This window comes from Thalassophryne amazonica, chromosome 8, assembly GCF_902500255.1.
Source record: "Thalassophryne amazonica chromosome 8, fThaAma1.1, whole genome shotgun sequence".
Classification (NCBI taxonomy): Eukaryota; Metazoa; Chordata; class Actinopteri; order Batrachoidiformes; family Batrachoididae; genus Thalassophryne; species Thalassophryne amazonica.
Window position 1 is genome coordinate 10,845,321 of NC_047110.1, and position 22,550 is coordinate 10,867,870.

General features: G+C 40.6%; 1 protein-coding gene across 1 annotated transcript in view; it reads right to left on the reverse strand.

Moving 5' to 3' along the window:
- LOC117515253 (suppressor of tumorigenicity 7 protein homolog) overlaps window positions 1-22,550 on the reverse strand; it is a 126,570-nt gene that overhangs the window by 27,979 nt on the left and 76,041 nt on the right. The window contains exons 9-12 of the mRNA XM_034175734.1: window positions 11,429-11,501; window positions 9,470-9,572; window positions 1,160-1,310; window positions 522-614 (exon numbers count right to left, since the gene is read on the reverse strand). Coding sequence (XP_034031625.1) covers window positions 522-614; window positions 1,160-1,310; window positions 9,470-9,572; window positions 11,429-11,501 — 420 coding nt within the window. The remainder of the gene's footprint in view (window positions 1-521; window positions 615-1,159; window positions 1,311-9,469; window positions 9,573-11,428; window positions 11,502-22,550) is intronic.

Sequence of the window (22,550 nt, forward strand, 5' to 3'; positions counted from 1 at the left end):
AATGGGAAATACAATAACATGGATTTTTCCATCCATTGATGACATCAGCATTTCTGTGATACTGACAATTTATGTGAGGTGCAAAACAAAGGACACAGAACGTTTTTCACATCAATATTTGACTTTTAAAGCATGTTAAATGTTTATCATATCTTCCTCCAGTTGAATATTCCAATTCAGGATTCCCTGTATATCGTTTGGCGCCTCCTGACTGTAACTAATCTGTTACGTACATATAACGGAGATTGTTCGTTTTAAATTTATAATGGATTTTGATAACGCACAAAACTCACTGGTCCAGCTGAATCTATTATACGCAAGTTATAAAGAAGACAATGCTCATATGCCCGAGGGCATTACACCATAATTGTGTTATATTTTTATTACTTTATTCCCAAACACAATTCAGGAGATGAAATATGTAGATTTATTGTGATGGATCAAATAATCTTATATGTCATTTTAAAGAATAAAGTGTGTGTGTGTGTGTGTGTGTGCGTGTGTCTCGAGGCGTTTCTTACTGGGTAAAAGCTCTCTGTCAGCTGTCTCTGTGCAGATGGGATATGGATAGAACAGATGACCCTTCTCCAGAGGGTATGGTATCATTCTGAATGCTGCAAACAAAAATAATTCTATGTTAAGATGAAAAGAGAAACAATCTTCTTAGTATTGTTATTATTTTTTATTATTCTGATTGCCATTAAATGGGACTAATTGGGTTGGGTCTTGTTCTTAAACTCTTGTTCTGTCAGAGAAAATGGACAGAACACTACCAGTGAGGTGATAAAATCTTAGACACAATCCAACCACTAGGAGCAGTGGGCAGCCACAGTCCAGCACCCTGGAACCAACTCCAGATGTAGAGATGCTGCCTTGGTCAGAGGAAGAGAAAGGAGCAGACACTGAATAAGCATGTTTTTGATTGGCAGGTCAATAAGGTCCTGAGGTCACCACCAGCTACACGTTCCATCCATGGGAAAATTCTTGTTTAACTTTTCCACTGCTGCGAGAAAACTGGCAGCCACTTTTATCCACTTCTTTAGTGTCAAGATCATTCTGTCTTTGTCAGGAGAAATACAGAATTAAGTGACTACTACTACTCTCTAGCTCTGTGTGTGTGTGTGTGTGTGTGTGTGTGCGCGCGTCCACGTGCACTTACTGCCCTCCCAGGTGCAATGCAACAGGTTGAGCGCCCCCTCAACCCTCTTCCAGTGCTGCAGGTGGAAGAAGGCGTAGGCGATGGCCTCACTGTCACCTCGCTTCAGGATGTGTTCTGGAGGAAGAATAAGACTCTTCATCTCCAGCAGATACTGAGGAGGTGAACAGAAAGAGTGAAACAATCAAAGGCTTTGGTCAAAGAAAGAAACTCCGGCAGACTGAGGCAAAGCTGTTCAAACTTAAACTGCTCTCACAGCTGAGGGGAGGAATCTGACTGGCTGACCGTGCCAGCATTTCAAACATTCATAACTCAAACGACTGCTCTGACTGAGGTCATTTTTTTTTTACATCTGATAGTGTCAATGTGGCTTTGTCCCCTCCAAGACCAGGGGCCTTTTGTGAAAGGCACATATAGCAAACTTCCTGTCTATGGTTAATGCTGACTCCCTCATTCAGGCGTTTGTCTCGTCTAGATTGGACAACTGCAATACTCTATTTTCTGGTATACCGCCATCTAGCATGAGGGGTCTCCAATTGGTTCAAAATGTTGCTGTCAGACTTTTGACAGGAAGCAGAAAGTTTGACCACATTACACAGGAAGCCAGTGAAGAGATCCACTGGCTTCCTGTCCCAGTGAGATCAGATTTTAAGGTTCTGCTACTAACCTATGTTCACAGGCTGGTACCTCCCTACATAGCTGACCTAATTAAACCCTATGTACCGGCCCTGGCTCTATGTTCTCAAGGTGCAGGACTACTTTGTGTCCCCAGGGTGAATAAAAAGTCTGGGGGTCACAGAGCTTTCTCTTATCATGCCCCTGTTCTGTGGAATGTTCTCCCTGCATCAATAAAAGTCAGACTCTGTAGACACTTTCAAGTCCACACTTAAGAGGCACTATTTTCCCTTACGTATATCTACCATACTGGCATAGTATGTTATGCGTTTTAGTCTAGTTTTAGTATGCGTTTTACCCTTTTAAATTCATTTTATTAGGAAACGGAGTGGGCCACAGCCTCAACTTTATCTAAAGATTGGGTATTTTAGTGAAGCTTCAGGCTAGTGGCCGGCAATCACCTTAGTATTTCTTCTGTTTTTCTTGCTGCTTAATGCTGACAAATTATACTGTATTTGTTGTCTTTCCGATGCCTGATTCTGTTTTTTTTTTCTCTCTGTTTGAGGTGCAGCTCCATCCAGCGATGGGAGTGGTGTCTACTTCGGCAACCCTCCCATCCTATGCACCGGTAAAGTTTCCTGTATATTCGTTTTGTAAATTGTTTTGTCAACTGTGTCGTTGTTTTGTCACCTTCTTTGAGTCTGGTCAGCTTGAGTGTTTCCTTACCACTGTCGCCTGTGTTCTTGCTCTGGGGGTTGGTAATGTTAGACCTTAGTTATGTGAAGCGCCTTGAGGAAACTTTGTTGTGATTTGGCAATATATAAATGAAAATAAATTGAAATCGAAAATTGAAATCATGAATTTTAAATAATTAATTTGCACTTTACTGCATGAAATAAGTATTTGATCGCCTACCAACCAGCAAAAATTCTGGCTCTCACAGACCTGTTAGTTTTTCTATAACAAGTTCTCATATTCTACACTCTTAACCTGTATTAATTCCACCTGTTTGAACTCATTACCTGTATAAAAGACACCTGTCCACACACTCAATTAATCACACTCCAACCTGTCCACCGTGGCCAAGACCAAAGAGCTGTCTAAGGACACCTGGGACAAAATTGTAAACCTGCACAAGGCTGGTATGGGCTACAGGACAACAGGCAAGCAGCTTGGTGAGAAGACAACTGTTGGTGTAATTATAAGAAAATGGAAGAAACTTAAGATGACGGTCAATCTTCCTCAGTCTGGGGCTCCATGCAAGATCTCACTTCGTGGGGTAAGGATGATTCTGAGAAAGGTAAGAACTACTGGTCAATGACCTGAAGAGAGCTGGGACCGCAGCCACAAAGATTACATTAATAACACACAATGCCGTCTTGGTTTAAAATCCTGCAGGACATGTAAGGTCCTCCTCCTCACGCCAGCACATGTCCAGGCCCGTTAAAAGTTCACCACGACCATCTGGATGATCCAGAGAAGGCATGGGAGAAGGTCATGTGGTCAAATGAGACCAAAATAGAGCTTTTTGGTATCGACTCCATTTGCTGTGTTTAGAGGATGAGAACAGCCCCAAGAACACCGTCCCAACCGTGAAGTATGGGGGTGCTTTTCTGCAAAGGGGACAGGACGACTGCACCATATTGAAGGGAGGATGCATGGGGTCATGTGCAACTCCAATTCCAATGAAGGTCGGATGCTGTGTAAAAATGTAAATAAAAAAGGAATACAATGATTTGCAAATCCTCTTCAACCTATATTCAATTGAATACAACACAAAGACAAGATATTTAATGTTCAAACTGATAAACTTTATTGTTTTTGTGCACATATTTGCTCATTTTGAAATGGATACCTGCAACATGTTTCAAAAAATTTGGGACAGTGGTATGTTTACCACTGTGTTACATCACCTTTCCTTCTAACAACACTCAATAAGTGTTTGGGAACTGGGGACACTAATTGTTGAAGCTTTGTAGGTAGAATTCTTTCCCATTTTTGCTTGATGTACAATTTTACCTGTTCAACAGTCTGGGATCTCCGTTGTCATATTTTGCACTTCATAATGCGTCTGGACTGCAGGCAGGCCAGTCTAGTACCCGCATGCTTTTACTACGAAGCCACGCTGTTGTAACACGTGCAGAAAGTGGCTTGGCATTGTCTTGATGAAATAAGCAGGGACGTCCCTGAAAAAGACGGTGCTTGGATGGCAGCATGTGTTGCTCCAAAACCTGGATGTACCTTTCAGCATCGATGGTGCCATCACAGATGTGTAAGATGTCCATATCATGGGCACTAACACACCCCCATACCATCACAGATGCTGGCTTTTGACCTTTGCGTTGGTAACAATCGGATGGTCTTTTTCCTCTTTTGTCCAGAGGACACTACGTCCATGATTTCCAAAAACAATTTGAAATGTGGACTCATCAGACCACAGCACACTTTTCCACTTTGCCATTTCAAATGAACTCAGGACCAGAGAAGGTGGCAGTATTTCTGGATGTTGTTGATGAATGTATTTCGCTTTTCATGGTAAAGTTTTAACTTGCACTTGTAGATGTAACGACGAACTGTGTTAACTGACAATGGTTTTCAGAAGTGTTACTGAGCCCACGCGGTAAGATCCATTACACAATGATGTCGGTTTTTAATGCAGTGCCGCCTGAGGGATCGAAGGTCACGGGCATTCAATGTTGGTTTTCAGCCTTGCTGCTTACGTGTAGAAAGTTCTCCAGATTCTCTGAATCTTCTGATCATATTATGGATGATGTAGATGATGGAATCCCTAAATTCCTTGAAATTGAACGTTGACAAACATTGTTCTTAAACTGTTGGACTATTTTTTTCACGCAGTTGTTCACAAAGTGGTGATCCTCACCCCATCTTTGCTTGTGAATGGCTGAGCCTTTTGAGGATGCTCCTTTTATACCCAATCATGACACTCACAGTTAGTTTCCTCAGTTTCCAAACGCTTATTGAGTGTTGTTCGAAAGAAAGGTGATGTAACACAGTGGTGAACATACCACTGTCCCAGCTTTTTTGAAATGTGTTGCAGGCATTCATTTCAAAATGTGCAAATATTTGCACAAAAACAATAACGTTTATCAATTTGAACATCAAATATCTTGTCTTTGTGGTGTATTCTGTTTTTATTTACATTTCCGCAATGTCCCAACTTCATTGGAATTAGGGTTGTAGAGTGAGATTTTGGCAAACAGCCTCGTTCCCTCAGTAAGCGCTTTGAAGATGGATCGTGGTTGGATCTTCCAGCATGAAAAATAACCAGAAGCAGACAGCCAGGGCAACTAAGGAGTGGCTCATAAGAAGCATTTCAAGGTCCTGGAGTGGCCTGGCCAGTCTCCAGACCTGAACTCAACAGAAAATCTTTGGAGGGAGCTGAAACTCGAAACCTGAAAGATCTGGAGATCTGTATGGGGGAGTGGACCAAAATTCCTGCTGCAGTGTGCAAACGTGGTCAAGAACTACAGGAAATGTCTGACCTCTGTAATTGCATACAAAGGTTTCTGTACCAAATATTAAGATCTGTTTTTCAATTGCATTAAATACTTATTTCATTGCACTAAAATGCAAATTATTTAAAAAAAATCATACAATGTGACTTTCTGAATTTTGCTTTTAGATTCTGTATGTCACAGCTGAAGTGTATCGACGACAAAAATTACAGACCTCTCCATTCTTTATAGGTGGGAAAACTCTTGAACTCGACAGTGGATCAAGTACTTATTTGCCTCGCTGTAACTGAAATCCTATGGGCGATCTATTTTCTCTGTGCCTTATCTAGAATGTATACTTATTTGTTTAAATACCTTGTAAATACCTTCACTTTTTAATAACTCATGTTTCACTTGGTCTGCTAAGTTAGTTGTTTACGAGTCATAGGGGATCTGGTTTCTTTACATCTTTTCTTATTCTCAAACTCATTTGTGGAGTGGCACCCCTAATCTCGTATGTATACAATGACAAATAAAGTTTCTATTTGATTTTATATAACGACTGAGTGGATCCTTGTCATTTGATTGGTGCTTTGTATGTCACGTGACATGGATTATTCGTCCCAATTGTGTTGCGTTGCATTTAGAGTGCAATTTGGTTCCATTTGGTGTGCATGTTTCGCTGAAGTGAAGAACTACACAAAGTCTTTTTTTGGGGGGGAGTACACAAAGTCAGTGTAGTGACGCACCAAAATGTAAGTCCCTTTTGTGTTGTATATAAATTCATATAATATCAAATGACAAGGATCTATTTTAGCTGTTATATAAAACAAATAATTAATGTTTTTACATTCTTCCAATGGAACGTTGAATGGAATGTTCCATCTTGATTTTCTTCACAAATGCGAACTTCCATGAAGTGATCATTGTCAGAAACTTCACTCACAAACAAGTGTTCTGCACCTCGGGGGGCCACAAAATGCAGTTTGTGAGTGTTTGGGACTGGGATGGTGTGTTGCCAGTGTGCCTGCAGGTTACCTTCTTTACTAATTATGTCATCCTTTGACATGAACTTCACAACAACATTTGGGTTATATGACATTATATGAAATTATATGACATTTCAGTTAGTTATCAACTAATTTCTATGATTCATACCTCTCTAAATTCAGCAAATTTAAATAAATTGTGAAGTTAGGGTTTCAACCATGAAGGCTTTAATCAGCTGCCTACTGTTACTACATAACCAGAATTAATTTAACTCAGATTGGACTCTCCTCTGAGTATTTCATGAATTACAGCATATTTTCCAATACATGAGAATATGTATAGAATGCTTTCAATAAATTATTGATAAGCAGATTATTCTTGCTGAGTTATTCCTCAGAAATTCATTGAACTACATATAACTTCAACAAGGGAAAACTCTCTTAATAAAATAAAATTACATAAAATTATGTTTCCCTAAGGTGGCTACCATGCTTGAATTTTTTTTGTTTATTAGTTTTACACATACCTGACTTAATGATGACAGATGGATGTAGATTGTAGCAAAAGGTTTACAGCTTGTGTCAACAACCTTTTCAGCTGATGAAGATGCAGGTGGTGCCACCTAGTGACCTGGCGACTGACCTACACTCCCCCTAGTGACTAAAATGTTACCCTTGTCTTTAGATGGCTGAAACATGAAGTTAGGCTTGGTGTCGGGCGTACATGGTGTCGGACGTGCTCTGAAATTACACGTCCGACCCCCTTGTAATTCAGTTCCCTATAATGACAGAATTGAAACAAACAATGGAATATGTTAAGGATATCATTTGTATTTTTCAGATGATGTATGTAAATTTTTACATGTATGACTGGAGTACAGAGCCAATTTTGTAGACATTTCAGTGTCGGACGTACATGGCTAAAGTGGCCAAATGTAAAATGCCTGGCAACAGAAATCAACATAAGCAACCCTTTGTATTTTTGTTCACCCTTAGATTTCTACAACATTGTAGTACACATCAAGTGTGAACTTAATAGGTTTATCAAATTTTAACATAGAAAAAATATGTAACAACACTTGATGTTGTTATCACTAAAATTTGCTGTAGCCAGCAAGGCATTCATTATTCTACCAACAGCATTATTGTATGGGTTTTAGGTAAAGGAATTTAATTTTCTTTAACTTCATACTTTTGGCAAAAAAACCCAAAACAAAAAAAAAAAAAAAAAAAAAAAAAAAAAAAAAACATACTACACATCTTTTGTGGCTATAGACCTATTTTAACACTTTGGCCACTAAGTTTATCTCTGCATGGAATTGCTCTAATGCTGGATTTTACGATCACAAATTGAGTTTTACCAGAGATGCGTTATCGGTGCCGGTAAAACAGATATTTGGTTATTCCCAAATATCAGTTATTCCCTAAATGTACAGGCAGTATAAAAATGTCAGTAAGGGTTAGAGTTGTCACTTGGGAAAGCATCATGTCAAAAACAAAAGAAATCAGTTTAAACTTGAGAAAAAGAATTGTTGATGCTCACAAAGCAGGAGAAGGATTTACAAAGTTATCACTGCATTATTGTGTCAAGAACTAGAGTGAGAAGTATTATCAAGAAATCCAAAGAGCCACGCAGTATAGAACACGTCTGGTGGAGGCAGGGAGGGAAAGATTTAAAAGACTCTAGAAATAAGTCTAGCGAGAGATGTGTCCAAAGACTCCAGAACAACTGCCAGGACACTAATGAATGACTTAGTCAAGTCTGGAATTGTAGTCTCAAAGAAGGCGATCACTAGAGCCATGGACAAGAATGGACTGTGAGGTGGCAGACCAAGAAAAACTCCACATCTGCAAAAGAGACACCTTCAAGCCAGAATGACGTATGCTAAGGACAACCTGCAGAAAGATGATGCGCAGTGTCCTTAATTAAGGACACATACACAAGGACCAATTATTAAGGACTTCCCCCAACGGCCCTTAGTGATTTTCTGGTCTGGTTGGGCTTTGAACCGAGGATGCTCTGGTCTGAAGCCAAACGCTTAACCACTAGACCATCACCTCCCCACAGAAAGAAGAAGAAGAAGAAGCGAACAATCCAAAGAACACCATCCCCACAGTGAAACACGGCAGTGGGAGTATTATGCTGTGGGGATGCTTCAGTGAGTATGGATCTGGGAATTTTTTCAAGATGGAAGGAGACATGAAGAGAGAAAGATAGATCAAGATTCTGAAAAAAACCCTCAAGCAGTCAGCAGCAAAACTGGGTCTGGGTCATCGTTTTGTCTTCCAACATGACAACAACCCAAAATATTTGTCGGCTCTCTGTGAAGAACCACCTCCAGAAGACCAAAATGAACTTTATTAGCTGGCCTGCACAAAGTCCTGACTTGAACTAAAGAACAAGATCTATGCCAGAAGATCTATGCCAATGTAATCTGGAGGAGCTTCGGAAACTCACCAAAGAAGAACAGGCTGGGATTCCTCAGGAGACATGTGTGAGACTTGTTGAAAACTACAACAAATGACTTCAGGCTGTTATCCAGCAAAAAGGACACACAACTGACGATTAGCATTTGGGGACTAATAATTTTGATCCAGGTAGCTTTTAGTTTTTGAGAAATAATTTTGTATCTCTGTGCAAAGTAAAATAATGCAAGTATCTTAAATAAAACCAGGATTTTTAGAAATGTGTTGAAAATTCCTTGCTCTGTTAAAAAAGCACTTGGGCAAATTGTGGAGAAAACTTAAACTTTCATAAGGGGGCTAATAAATTTGTCCTCATCAGTGATGACTGAAGTTGGCCTAGACCTACAAGAGATGCATGTTTGCTGCAGATTTGATTAACCTGTCTGAAATCCTTGGACAGTAATTGCGAGTACAGTATTCAGCACACAGAGGCAAAACTATTGCCTCTGTGACCATCAATATTTGGTCAAGGTCACTCATCATCAAACGTGATCTAGACCATCAAGGGATGGAACTCTGCTGCAAATTTGGTAAACTTGTCTCAAATTTATGAAACATTCAAGAGAGTACAGTATTTGGGATAGACACACAGACAGACTGACAGCATGTCTATGTGCTCCGTCAGAGTGACAGAGGACAAAAACAAGTTTGCCACCTGACAGGTGTAAGCTTACATGCATTGTCTTAACTGTGTTGTGTAGGAGATTTATATTAAATATTTTAAATGGAATGAGAGCCTGTGTGAACTGTATCAGTGTAAATGTAAATGTGGCAGTGTAATGTCTCACTTTGGGGACGTGAGGGTTGAACTCCACTGCTCTGTGGATAGCTTCTACTGCGTTCATTTCTGCTGTGCTCAGTCCTCGCCTGGACGCTGCCTCTGGAGAGAACCTGCACAAAGCGCAAGTCTGAGAACCTGCTTTCACACAAAATTTATATGCCATTAATCTGTCACCAGTTTAACACGACGATGTAACATCTGAAATGGCAAGTCTTTCCCAGAGAAGTCAAAATGCTAAATCAATCAAACTTCCTTCATGACTCCAAGCCTTCAGAAATACCTGAGATCCTGTCATACAAATGACAGGTGCCTGGTGTCAGCAGCCTGAAGATCAGCCTTCAATAAACCAAGCTTTAATTATTATTTTGTGACATTCTGAGTTTGGTTTCCACTTCAGTCTTAGGTCCTGTGAAGGACAAGTTTAAAAACAGGTAACCACCACTTTATTGCAGTGAGCTTTCTTGTGAGAATTCTTTTTTTTTTTTGGGGGGGGGTGACTCAAAACCTTTAGCTCTTATCTCCCAAACAGGCCATTACATGTCTACTCATATCGTTTAGCCGTATCACTGCTTCTTCGCTTGTATTCTTGTATATCACTCTGCAATACCAAACCCCTCATCGGCAAATGACTTGTAAAGACTGAGTGGACAATAGCACCGCCACAGAGCTGTAAGGCTAAGGTAGGCAGCTAACTGTATACTACTTTGTATTATATATTTATTTTTTACATTTAATGACGTAAATATGCACACTTTACCTCCGTATGGAGCATCATTATGATATTTAGGCCATGGGCCAGCATGACGCATTACTGCGCACCACAGAGAGGCACGGCTGCCTGTGTTATGATGGAGACAATAGTTCACCTTATTTACGTCACCCATGGGAAATGATGGACAAATATCTGTACTCTACGGTCTATTGTGGATATAACAGCCTGTTCAGTTTTGCGTGCGCGCACGGAGCTTTCGGTTTGATAGCCGCTGTTCACATTCCCTGTACATGATGATAATTCTTAATTATTATCACGATGAAGTGTGCAACATACATTTCAACAGTTCCTTTATTTTCCATTATTATATGTGGCACACGCAGGTCATACCGACAGGCATACTGTGCCAGATCTATTTCAAGGTTCCCTCATATGCGCTCAAATAATTTCAGATACCGTTTTGCTGCCATCGGAATATGTAAATTGCGGTTAGATGTTCCTCAGATTACACATGGACCACCATCGGATAGGTGTCCCATCTCGACGGCGCCCGGAGAGTTCTGAACATGTGCATCACACCTGGGGCCGCCCGACGATTTTGACCAACTGTGTTGACGTCCGCTGATGGCTGTCAGGACGTTTTGGAACACAAATCTGACACTTGATTCATAAGTCTGATGCCACTCTGTGTGATTCCGGATATGTGTGACGGGTGTATAAGGGACAGTGCAAGAAGGAGGCGAGTGAGACAAGCCACCAAGACACCCAGGAAATCCTGAAGAAGTTAAAAGCTTCTGTGACTGCAACTGGAGAAATTCTGTATTGTGTAAGATTTGTATTTTTCATTAGCAATCATAGGTTCATAGTGGAATGGAGCAGAGAAGCATTTTCTTTCAACAAAATCAAATGTTGGCTTGCATCTCTGATGCGTCTTCTGGCAAAGTGTTGCTGAACTTGGAAGTTTTCTTTTTGTTTTAAAAAAATCCTCTATACCATGTAATCATGACGCTGTATAACTGGTGATGCAAAATTCATTCACACATCACTGAAGCAACAGACAAATGTTCAGACAAACCCTGTGGTAGCCCAGTTCCAAAGATAAATAATTACAGTTGCTGATACAACAACAAAGTCACCCAGCCCCATTCTCTCACACAAGCACAACCTCAGGCCATTTAAAATGTTACTTCAGCAGAAGTGCAGATATGTGAGAGCCTGCAGTCAGAAGTATAACTGATGAGAAGTCATACTCACTTGTCTGATACCGCCCTGGCTTTGAGCAAGGCTGCTGTGTAACATATTGTTGCAGATTTTGGTAAGCTAATATCTGTAAAGCAGACACAGACAACGGGAGGGGTGTTCAGTCAGGATATCAACAGTTTAGAAAGACAGTCACAGGTGGATGATTGAAAAGAAAAGTATGCTCCAGAGAAGGCTGCTGTGACCAACAGGGTGGTTTCTGATTCAACATGAGGCTATCTAATAATTATGTAGTTTATTTCACTGACATCCAGTCAGTCCAGGGCATTGTAACTGTTTATGCTAAACACTGAAGACCTTTATGTTTAATATCTAGTATTTGACACCTACGTGGGTTAGTCAACATAGAAAACAAGAGCAATGAGAGATTTCTGGATTCACTTCACCTCTTCCATGCCCTAATATCTATCTATGGTGAAAAGTTTTCAAAATCCGTGCACTAGTTTTCTTGCTAACAGACAGACAGACAGACAAATAAATGCCGATGATTTTATTATGTGACACCAGACTACCCCAATGTTTGTGTATTATTTTATGATCTTAAAATACAGTTAGCTAAGTATCAGTCCCACAGCAATCCAATGCATTCCAGGAAAAAAAAGTGTGTGTGTGTGTGTGTGTGTGTGTGTGTGTGTGTGTGTGTGTGTGTGTGTGTGTGTGTGTACAATGCCTGGCAAAAATTATGGAATCACCGGCCTCGGAGGATGTTCATTCAGTTGTTTAATTTTGTAGAAAAAAGCAGATCACAGACATGACACAAAACTAAAGTCATTTCAAATGGCAACTTTCTGGCTTTAAGAAACACTATAAGAAATCAGAAAAAAAATTGTGGCAGTCAGTAACGGTTACTTTTTTAGACCAAGCAGAGGGAAAAAAATATGGAATCACTCAATTCTGAGGAAAAAATTATGGAATCATGAAAAACAAAAGAACGCTCCAACACATCACTAGTATTTTGTTGCACCACCTCTGGCTTTTATAACAGGCTTGCAGTCTCTGAGGCATGGACTTAATGAGTGACAAACAGTACTCTTCATCAATCTGGCTCCAACTTTCTCTGATTGCTGTTGCCAAATCAGCTTTGCAGGTTGGAGCCTTGTCATGGACCATTTTCTTCAACTTCCACCAAAGATTTTCAATTGGATTAAGACCTGGACTATTTGCAGGCCATGACATTGACCCTATGCCATGACATTGACCCTATGTGTCTTTTTGCAAGGAATGTTTTCACAGTTTTTGCTCTATGGCAAGATGCATTATCATCTTGAAAAATGATTTCATCATCCCCAAACATCCTTCCAATTGATGGGATAAGTGTCCAAAATATCAACGTGCATTTATTGATGATGTAATGACAGCCATCTACCCAGTGCCTTTACCTGACATGCAGCCCCATATCATCAATTATTGTGGAAATTTACATGTTCTCTTCAGGCAGTCATCTTTATAAATCTCATTGGAACGGCACCAAACAAAAGTTCCAGCATCATCACCTTGCCCAATGCAGATTCGAGATTCATCACTAAATATGACTTTCATCCAGTCATCCACAGTCCACGATTGCTTTTCCTTAGCCCATTGTAACTTTGTTTTTTCTGTTTAGGTGTTAATGATGGCTTTCATTTAGCTTTTCTGTATGTAAATCCCATTTCCTTTAGGCAGTTTCTTACAGTTCGGTCACAGACGTTGACTCCAGTTTCCTCCCATTCGTTCCTCATTTGTTTTGATGTGCATTTTCGATTTTTGAGACATATTGCTTTAAGTTTTCTGTCTTGACGCTTTGATGTCTTCCTTGGTCTACCAGTATGTTTGCCTTTAACAACCTTCCCATGTTGTTTGTATTTGGACCAGAGTTTAGACACAGCTGCATGTGAACAACCAACATCTTTTGCAACATTGCGTGATGATTTACCCTCTTTTAAGAGTTTGATAATCCTCTCCTTTGTTTCAATTGACATCTCTCGTGTTGGAGCCATGATTCATGTCAGTCCACTTGGTGCAACAGCTCTTCAAAGTGTGTTCACTCCTTTTTAGATGCAGACTAATGAGCAGATCTGATTTGATGCAGGTGTTAGTTTTGGGGATGTAAATTTACAGGGTGATTCCATAATTTATTCCTCAGAATTGAGTGAGTCCATATTTTTTTCCCTCTGCTTGGTCTAAAAAAGTAACCGTTACTGACTGCCACAATTTTTTTTCTTGATTTCTTATAGTGTATCTTAAAGCCAAAAAGTTGCCATTTGAAATGACTTTAGTTTTGTGTCATGTCTGTGATCTGCTTTTTTTCTACAAAATTAAACAACTGAATGAACATCCTCCGAGGCCGGTGATTTTTGCCAGGGGTTACACACAGATACACACACACACACACACACTGAGGCAAATAAGTATTTGGTCCACTGTTGATTTTGCAAGTTTTCCCACCTCCAAAGAATGGACAGGTCTGTAATTTTTTATCGCAGATAAGACGTGATAGAACCAAAAAAAATAAAAAAAATCAGAAAATCACACTGTATAATTTTTAAATAATTCATTTGCATTTTATTGCATGAAATAAGCATTTGATCACCTACAAACCAGCAAGAATTGTGGCTCTCCTATTCTGCACTCTTTACCTGTATTAACTGCACCTGTTTGAACTTGTTACCTGTATAAAAGACACCTGTCCACACACTCAATCATTCACACTCCAACCTAGAGATGAGCGAGTACACCACTATCTGTATCTGTTCAACCATCTAGCCTTTTTCATCGCAGCCTTTTCTGCCACCGGCTTTCTTTTCCTTGAGCGAGACGTTAAACGTACCGGTGGAAGTGGTAGTTTCGGCTGTATTCCCTCTGCCATTGTATCGAAAGCCCCTTTTACACTGGGCCTGCTTCGAGTTGCTTCATGCGGCGTCATGACAACGCAGGAATGTGTGTGTCAGGTGCGCGTAGCAGGAGGGCAGAGAGGAGGTGAGGACGCGGAGGAGGCTCTGCAGGCAGTCTCGCTGCAGCCAGACTGTGCACTCTGATTTCTCTTCTAGTTTATATTTGTTCTTGTGCAGGGCTGCAGGTCTGCATTCTGATTTCTGTTATAGTTTATCTTTCTTCCTTTAACCGTGAGCTGCATGCGCGAAGGAACCGTCCGTGAGTAAATATGGAAATGTCTGGAGTTATACTTGATTTGGACATGTCCTGTCTCTGGCAATCAGTCTGTGAGCAGGACTTTTATGGACTTTATTTAACACAATTATGAGACAGTTTGAGGCGAGAGTGAGGAACTACCTGCAGCCAGCCATTTTTTTTCTTTTAATTGTTCACATGTGCACGCAAACAAATCGTCCATGAGTGGACTGGAGATGTCTGGACTTTTTACTGGATGTGGACATGTCCTGTCTCTGGCAATCAGTCTGTGAGCAGGACTTTTATGGGCTTTATTTAACCCTCTTGGGTCCAAGGGCAGTTTTTGGACAGTTCACTCGCCTGGCATAAATGTTTTATTATTGCTGTTAACAGCTCTCCCTGCATCTCACAATCAAGTTTTATGTCTCTTTTTTTCAGGACAACCTGTGCTTTCATAATATATATGTTTTTGTTGTGTTTTATAAGTGTAATAAAGGTTTACAATCAGAAATAGTCTTGTGTGAAAGACTGTAGAACAAAAGGTTCAAACAATAAATACAAATGCACATTTTGAACAATATATAGAAAAAGGTCTATGCATTTTGTTTGTCTCATCTCAAAGCAATTTCTGTCTGCTATTATACAAAGGTTACATCACAAACTTCTACTTCTACTGTGTTTTGGAGTGTTCTGTGCTGCCTGTAAAGCAGCTTTCATTCACACTTTGGCGCCTTACAGTCTGAGGAGCGGCCCTCCCCCTCGCTCCACTGACATGGTCAACAGTGCTTTACACCGAGAAAGCAACAAAGTTATCCAGTAACATTCACATGCAAACTAGTGGAACAATCCTGATAGTTACACACTCTTTGTTTGAGCATGTGAGATTGTCATCAGAGGCTCTCCATCTGCTTTCACTGATCGCTGTGCGTAATGGCGCAGGGTGCATTGGAGACCAATAGTATCTACTCACTGGAGCACCCAGGGGGCTATTCAAATGGGCCAACTAGTAACATATCACTCCTGAAAACGATCTTTGGCTTTTCACGTGAGGTGAATCTGCCCTACGATTGGATTTTGGAAAACCATGTGACGGTGAACCAATTCCAACTGGACACTCACATTGCACATGTCATCACACAGCTTCTATGAGGAGTACAAAGATGGCCGATGGCTGGCTCAAAAGTCCACAGAGTTAACTTTTCAGCAAAAAAAAAAAAAAAAAAAAAAAGTAAGTTTCTATCTCATATCATTAAAAAGTTATTTATAATTTAGTAAAGGTTGGTCTTAGCCGTCGTATACAACGGTGTCAGCCCCAGAGGGTTAAACACAGTTGTGAGAGAATTTAAGAGCGAGGAGCTGCAGAAGCAGCCAGACTGAGCATTTTTTTTCTGTGCATTGTGTACACGGTACAAAAACAATCCTGCATGATTTATACTTTGGGAACACAGCAGGAATCATAAATTTGCATCGGGTAATGCTGTATTGTGAGGGTGTGGCTTCCAGTCACATTGAGTACTGTTGCTTTGCCCTGACTTGCACTGAAACCACTTCCTTTCTGTGTCATGTGCTCGACGCAGAAACAAAATTAAACGTTTAATTTTTGGTGTCCGATTCACTTCGTCCTTTGTGTCCGTCACGGTGTTCTGGCATTGAGCTACATCGTCTAGGCACTAGGCTGCATCCACGTGGCGCTGTCATAACGCCGCATGACACAACTCGAAGTGGGCCCAGTATGAAAGGGGCTGAAGTGAACTTCTTCTGTGAAAGAAGATGAGTTTGCACGGGCGGAGGAGGGAGGGACAGAGGGAGGTGTTGAGCCTGGTGACGTGAGCAGGAAGAACTAGACATGAAGGTATCTGACTGGTTTGCTGAGAGCGCACCACGGGGCTTATACTGGTCAGAGTTTTATCGATCCTACAGCTGCTACAGGCATCTGATTTTTTTTGTTCCTTTTTCTGAATACATAATGTTTTGACTACTGTTAAGGATAGACGGACCATTTCACCCAATATAACAAAAAATGTTTCTGAACAGAGTTACCAACCCTAGCTTTAATATTGTGAAAGAGCTTTATGTTATGGAAAGGATTACTTTTTGTTTACGTCTGCAGAAGGATGTTTTTATTGAATATTGGAACAAGTGGGTTAAATATGCACAACCTCTATGAGCGGACTTTGTGGAGGTCCGAACCCTAGGATGCCGTCTTGTCTTAGTGCTTTAATTCAAGTTAATATTATTTATTTATATGCTTGAAATTTTTGTATCTCGCTATTCAGATTTCTTTGTAATAACCCAGTAGGCACTTTTCTTTGTACTTTCTATCTCTCCCATGTTGTATTTTGTTGTTTTTTTTTTGTTGTTGTTTGTTTTGTTTTTATTAATGTTTAAAATGCAAAACTTTAGAGGAAACTGAACAGAATTCTACTTAAAAAGCAATGTAATGGTCTCTGTTGTCTAAAAACCAAAATAAAGAACAAAAAAAAAAAACCTCCCCCACTCATTCACACTCACTCATGCACACACTCTCTCTCTCTCGCACACAGACACACACACTCGCTCTCTCTCTCACACACCACCTCTCTCTTTTCATACAATCACTCAGTCCCCCACTCATCATAGAACCACCCCCCAATTCATTCATTTATTGATATATACACACACACACACACACACACACACACACACACACACACACACACACACACACACACACACACACACACACACACACACACACACACACACACACACACACACACACACACACACACAACCTCTTTCTCTCCCTCACTTTTTTGGAAGGTGGTGTGAACATTGTCATATGTACATAATGTTCTTTTGTCAAGTGAGGAATTTTTCCATATTTTGAAAAAGTCTAAATTTGGTGATTTTTCTGTTCTGTTAAGGTCGGTGTCATTGTGAACCCCAGGATGTGTTTGGCTGAAGATAATATGAGTGCAGTACAGTTTGGTGTACTGTGTGTGTAACTGGTGTCAAATGGTGAAATGTTCCTTGCTCAAGAACTTGAGTGTTGTTTGATACTTTTCCTTTCCAAAGTACACTCAACAAAAATATAAACGCAACACTTTTGGTTTTGCTCCCATTTTGTATGAGATGAACTCAAAGATCTAAAGCTTTTTCCACATACACAATATCACCATTTCTCTCAAATATTGTTCACAAACCAGTCTAAATCTGTGATAGTGAGCACTTCTCCTTTGCTGAGATAATCCATCCCACCTCACAGGTGTGCCATATCAAGATGCTGATTAGACACCATGATTAGTGCACAGGTGTGCCTTAGACTGCCCACAATAAAAGGCCACTCTGAAAGGTGCAGTTTTGTTTTATTGGGGGGGGATACCAGTCAGTATCTGGTGTGACCACCATTTGCCTCATGCAGTGCAACACATCTCCTTCGCATAGAGTTGATCAGGTTGTCAATTGTGGCCTGTGGAATGTTGGTCCACTCCTCTTCAATGGCTGTGCGAAGTTGCTGGATATTGGCAGGAACTGGTACACGCTGTCGTATACGCCGGTCCAGAGCATCCCAAACATGCTGAATGGGTGACATGTCCGGTTAATATGCCGGCCATGCAAGAACTGGGACATTTTCAGCTTCCAAGAATTGTGTACAGATCCTTAAAACATGGGGCCGTGCATTATCCTGCTGCAACATGATGTGATGTTCTTGGATGTATGGCACAACAATGGGGCTCAGGATCTCGTCACAGTATCTCTGTGCATTCAAAATGCCATCAATAAAATGCACCTGTGTTCTTCGTCCATAACACACACCTGCCCATACCATAACCCCACCGCCACCATGGGCCACTCGATCCACAACATTGACATCAGAAAACCGCTCACCCACACGACGCCACACACGCTGTCTGCCATTTGCCCTGGACAGTGTGAACCGGAATTCATCCGTGAAGAGAACACCTCTCCAACGTGCCAAACGCCAGCGAATGTGAGCATTTGCCCACTCAAGTCGGTTACGACGATGAACTGGAGTCAGGTCGAGACCCCGATGAGGACGACGAGCATGCAGATGAGCTTCCCTGAGATGGTTTCTGACAGTTTGTGCAGAAATTCTTTGGTTATGCAAACCGACTGTTTCAGCAGCTGTCCGAGTGGCTGGTCTCAGACGATCTTGGAGGTGAACATGCTGGATGTGGAGGTCCTGGGCTGGTGTGGTTACACGTGGTCTGGATGTACTGCCAAATTCTCTGAAATGCCTTTGGAGACGGCTTATGGTAGAGAAATGAACATTCAATACACGAGCAACAGCTCTGGTTGACATTCCTGCTGTCAGCATGCCAATTGCACGCTCCCTCAAATCTTGCGACATCTGTGGCATTGTGCTGTGTGATAAAACTGCACCTTTCAGAGTGGCCTTTTATTGTGGACAGTCTAAGGCACACCTGTGCACTAATCATGATGTCTAATCAGCATCTTGATATGGCACACCTGTGAGGTGGGATGGATTATCTCAGCAAAGGAGAAGTGCTCACTATCACAGATTTAGACTGGTTTGTGAACAATATTTGAGGGAAATGGTGATATTGTGTATGTGGAAAAAGTTTTAGATCTTTGAGTTCATCTCATACAAAATGGGAGCAAAACCAAAAGTGTTGCGTTTATATTTTTGTTGAGTGTGTGTGTGTGTTGTATAATAAACATGGGAACATAGGGAGAGACATGCTGCAATGGTCGCCCAGGCCAGGACTCTAATCGAGGACTACTGCAAATGACATTCTGCATCATGTGGCCTAACCCCTCAGTCATGAGCACCCCCTACTATCTTTTTCATTAACAAGTGGTTATATTAGATTTGACAGCTTTATTAAGTACAACAAAACTGAGTGCAGTCTCTACCTCTGGTGCTTAGATTATATACACAGCAAATAAAAACACATATATAGCTCAATAAGAAATAAGAGTAAGAATAAGAATATGAGTAGCCGTAGAAACCAGCTGCCTTAATCAATCAATCAATCAATCAATTTTTTTATATAGCGCCAAATCACAACAAACAGTTGCCCCAAGGCGCTTTATATTGTAAGGCAAGGCCATACAATAATTATGTAAAACCCCAACGGTCAAAACGACCCCCTGTGAGCAAGCACTTGGCTACAGTGGGAAGGAAAAACTCCATTTTAACAGGAAGAAACCTCCAGCAGAACCAGGCTCAGGGAGGGGCAGTCTTCTGCTGGGACTGGTTGGGGCTGAGGGAGAGAACCAGGAAAAAGACATGCTGTGGAGGGGAGCAGAGATCGATCACTAATGATTAAATGCAGAGTGGTGCATACAGAGCAAAAAGAGGTGAATAAAAAGAAACTCAGTACATTATGGGAACCCCCCAGCAGTCTAAGTCTATAGCAGCATAACTAAGGGATGGTTCAGGGTCACCTGATCCAGCCCTAACTATAAGCTTTAGCAAAAAGGAAAGTTTTAAGCCTAATCTTAAAAGTAGAGAGGGTGTCTGTCTCCCTGATCTGAATTGGGAGCTGGTTCCACAGGAGAGGAGCCTGAAAGCTGAAGGCTCTGCCTCCCATTCTACTCTTACAAACCCTAGGAACTACAAGCCTGCAGTCTGAGAGCGAAGCGCTCTATTGGGGTGATATGGTACTACGAGGTCCCTAAGATAAGATGGGACCTGATTATTCAAAACCTTATAAGTAAGAAGAAGAATTTTAAATTCTATTCTAGAATTAACAGGAAGCCAATGAAGAGAGGCCAATATGGGTGAGATATGCGCTCTCCTTCTAGGCCCCGTCAGTACTCTAGCTGCTGCATTTTGAATTAACTGAAGGCTTTTTAGGGAACTTTTAGGACAACCTGATAATAATGAATTACAATAGTCCAGCCTAGAGGAAATAAATGCATGAATTAGTTTTTCAGCATCACTCTGAGACAAGACCTTTCTGATTTTAGAGATATTGCGTAAATGCAAAAAAGCAGTCCTACATATTTGTTTAATATGCCCTTTGAATGACATATCCTGATCAAAAATGACTCCAAGATTTCTCACAGTATTACTAGATGTCAGGGTAATGCCATCCAGAGTAAGGATCTGGTTAGACACCATGTTTCTAAGATTTGTGGGGCCAAGTACAATAACTTCAGTTTTATCTGAGTTTAAAAGCAGGAAATTAGAGGTCATCCATGTCTTTATGTCTGTAAGACAATCCTGCAGTTTAGCTAATTGGTGTGTGTCCTCTGGCTTCATGGATAGATAAAGCTGGGTATCATCTGCGTAACAATGAAAATTTAAGCAATGCCGTCTAATAATACTGCCTAAGGGAAGCATGTATAAAGTGAATAAAATTGGTCCTAGCACAGAACCTTGTGGAACTCCATAATTAACTTTAGTCTGTGAAGAAGATTCCCCATTTACATGAACAAATTGTAATCTATTAGACAAATATGATTCAAACCACCGCAGCGCAGTGCCTTTAATACCTATGGCATGCTCTAATCTCTGTAATAAAATTTTATGGTCAACAGTATCAAAAGCAGCACTGAGGTCTAACAGAACAAGCACAGAGATGAGTCCACTGTCCGAGGCCATAAGAAGATCATTTGTAACCTTCACTAATGCTGTTTCTGTACTATGATGAATTCTAAAACCTGACTGAAACTCTTCAAATAGACCATTCCTCTGCAGATGATCAGTTAGCTGTTTTACAACTACCCTTTCAAGAATTTTTGAGAGAAAAGGAAGGTTGGAGATTGGCCTATAATTAGCTAAGATAGCTGGGTCAAGTGATGGCTTTTTAAGTAATGGTTTAATTACTGCCACCTTAAAAGCCTGTGGTACAAAGCCAACTAACAAAGATAGATTGATCATATTTAAGATCGAAGCATTAAATAATGGTAGGACTTCCTTGAGCAGCCTGGTAGGAATGGGGTCTAATAAACATGTTGATGGTTTGGATGAAGTAACTAATGAAAATAACTCAGACAGAACAATCGGAGAGAAAGAGTCTAACCAAATACCGGCATCACTGAAAGCAGCCAAAGATAATGATACGTCTTTGGGATGGTTATGAGTAATTTTTTCTCTAATAGTTAAAATTTTGTTAGCAAAGAAAGTCATGAAGTCATTACTAGTTAAAGTTAATGGAATACTCAGCTCAATAGAGCTCTGACTCCTTGTCAGCCTGGCTACAGTGCTGAAAAGAAACCTGGGGTTGTTCTTATTTTCTTCAATTAGTGATGAGTAGAAAGATGTCCTAGCTTTATGGAGGGCTTTTTTTTATAGAGCAACAGACTCTTTTTCCAGGCTAAGTGAAGATCTTCTAAATTAGTGAGACGCCATTTCCTCTCCAACTTACAGGTTATCTGCTTTAAGCTACGAGTTTGTGAGTTATACCACGGAGTCAGGCACTTCTGATTTAAAGCTCTCTTTTTCAGAGGAGCTACAGCATCCAAAGTTGTCTTCAATGAGGATGTAAAACTATTGACGAGATACTCTATCTCACTTACAGAGTTTAGGTAGCTACTCTGCACTGTGTTGGTATATGACATTAGAGAACATAAAGAAGGAATCATATCCTTAAACCTAGTTACAGCGCTTTCTGAAAGACTTCTAGTGTAATGAAACTTATTCCCCACTGCTGGGTAGTCCATCAGAGTAAATGTAAATGTTATTAAGAAATGATCAGACAGAAGGGAGTTTTCAGGGAATACTGTTAAGTCTTCTATTTCCATACCATAAGTCAGAACAAGATCTAAGATATGATTAAAGTGGTGGGTGGACTCATTTACTTTTTGAGCAAAGCCAATAGAGTCTAATAATAGATTAAATGCAGTGTTGAGGCTGTCATTCTCAGCATATGTGTGGATGTTAAAATCGCCCACTATAATTACCTTATCTGAGCTAAGCACTAAGTCAGACAAAAGGTCTGAAAATTCACAGAGAAACTCACATAACGACCAGGTGGACGATAGATAATAACAAATAAAACTGGTTTTTGGGACTTCCAATTTGGATGGACAAGAC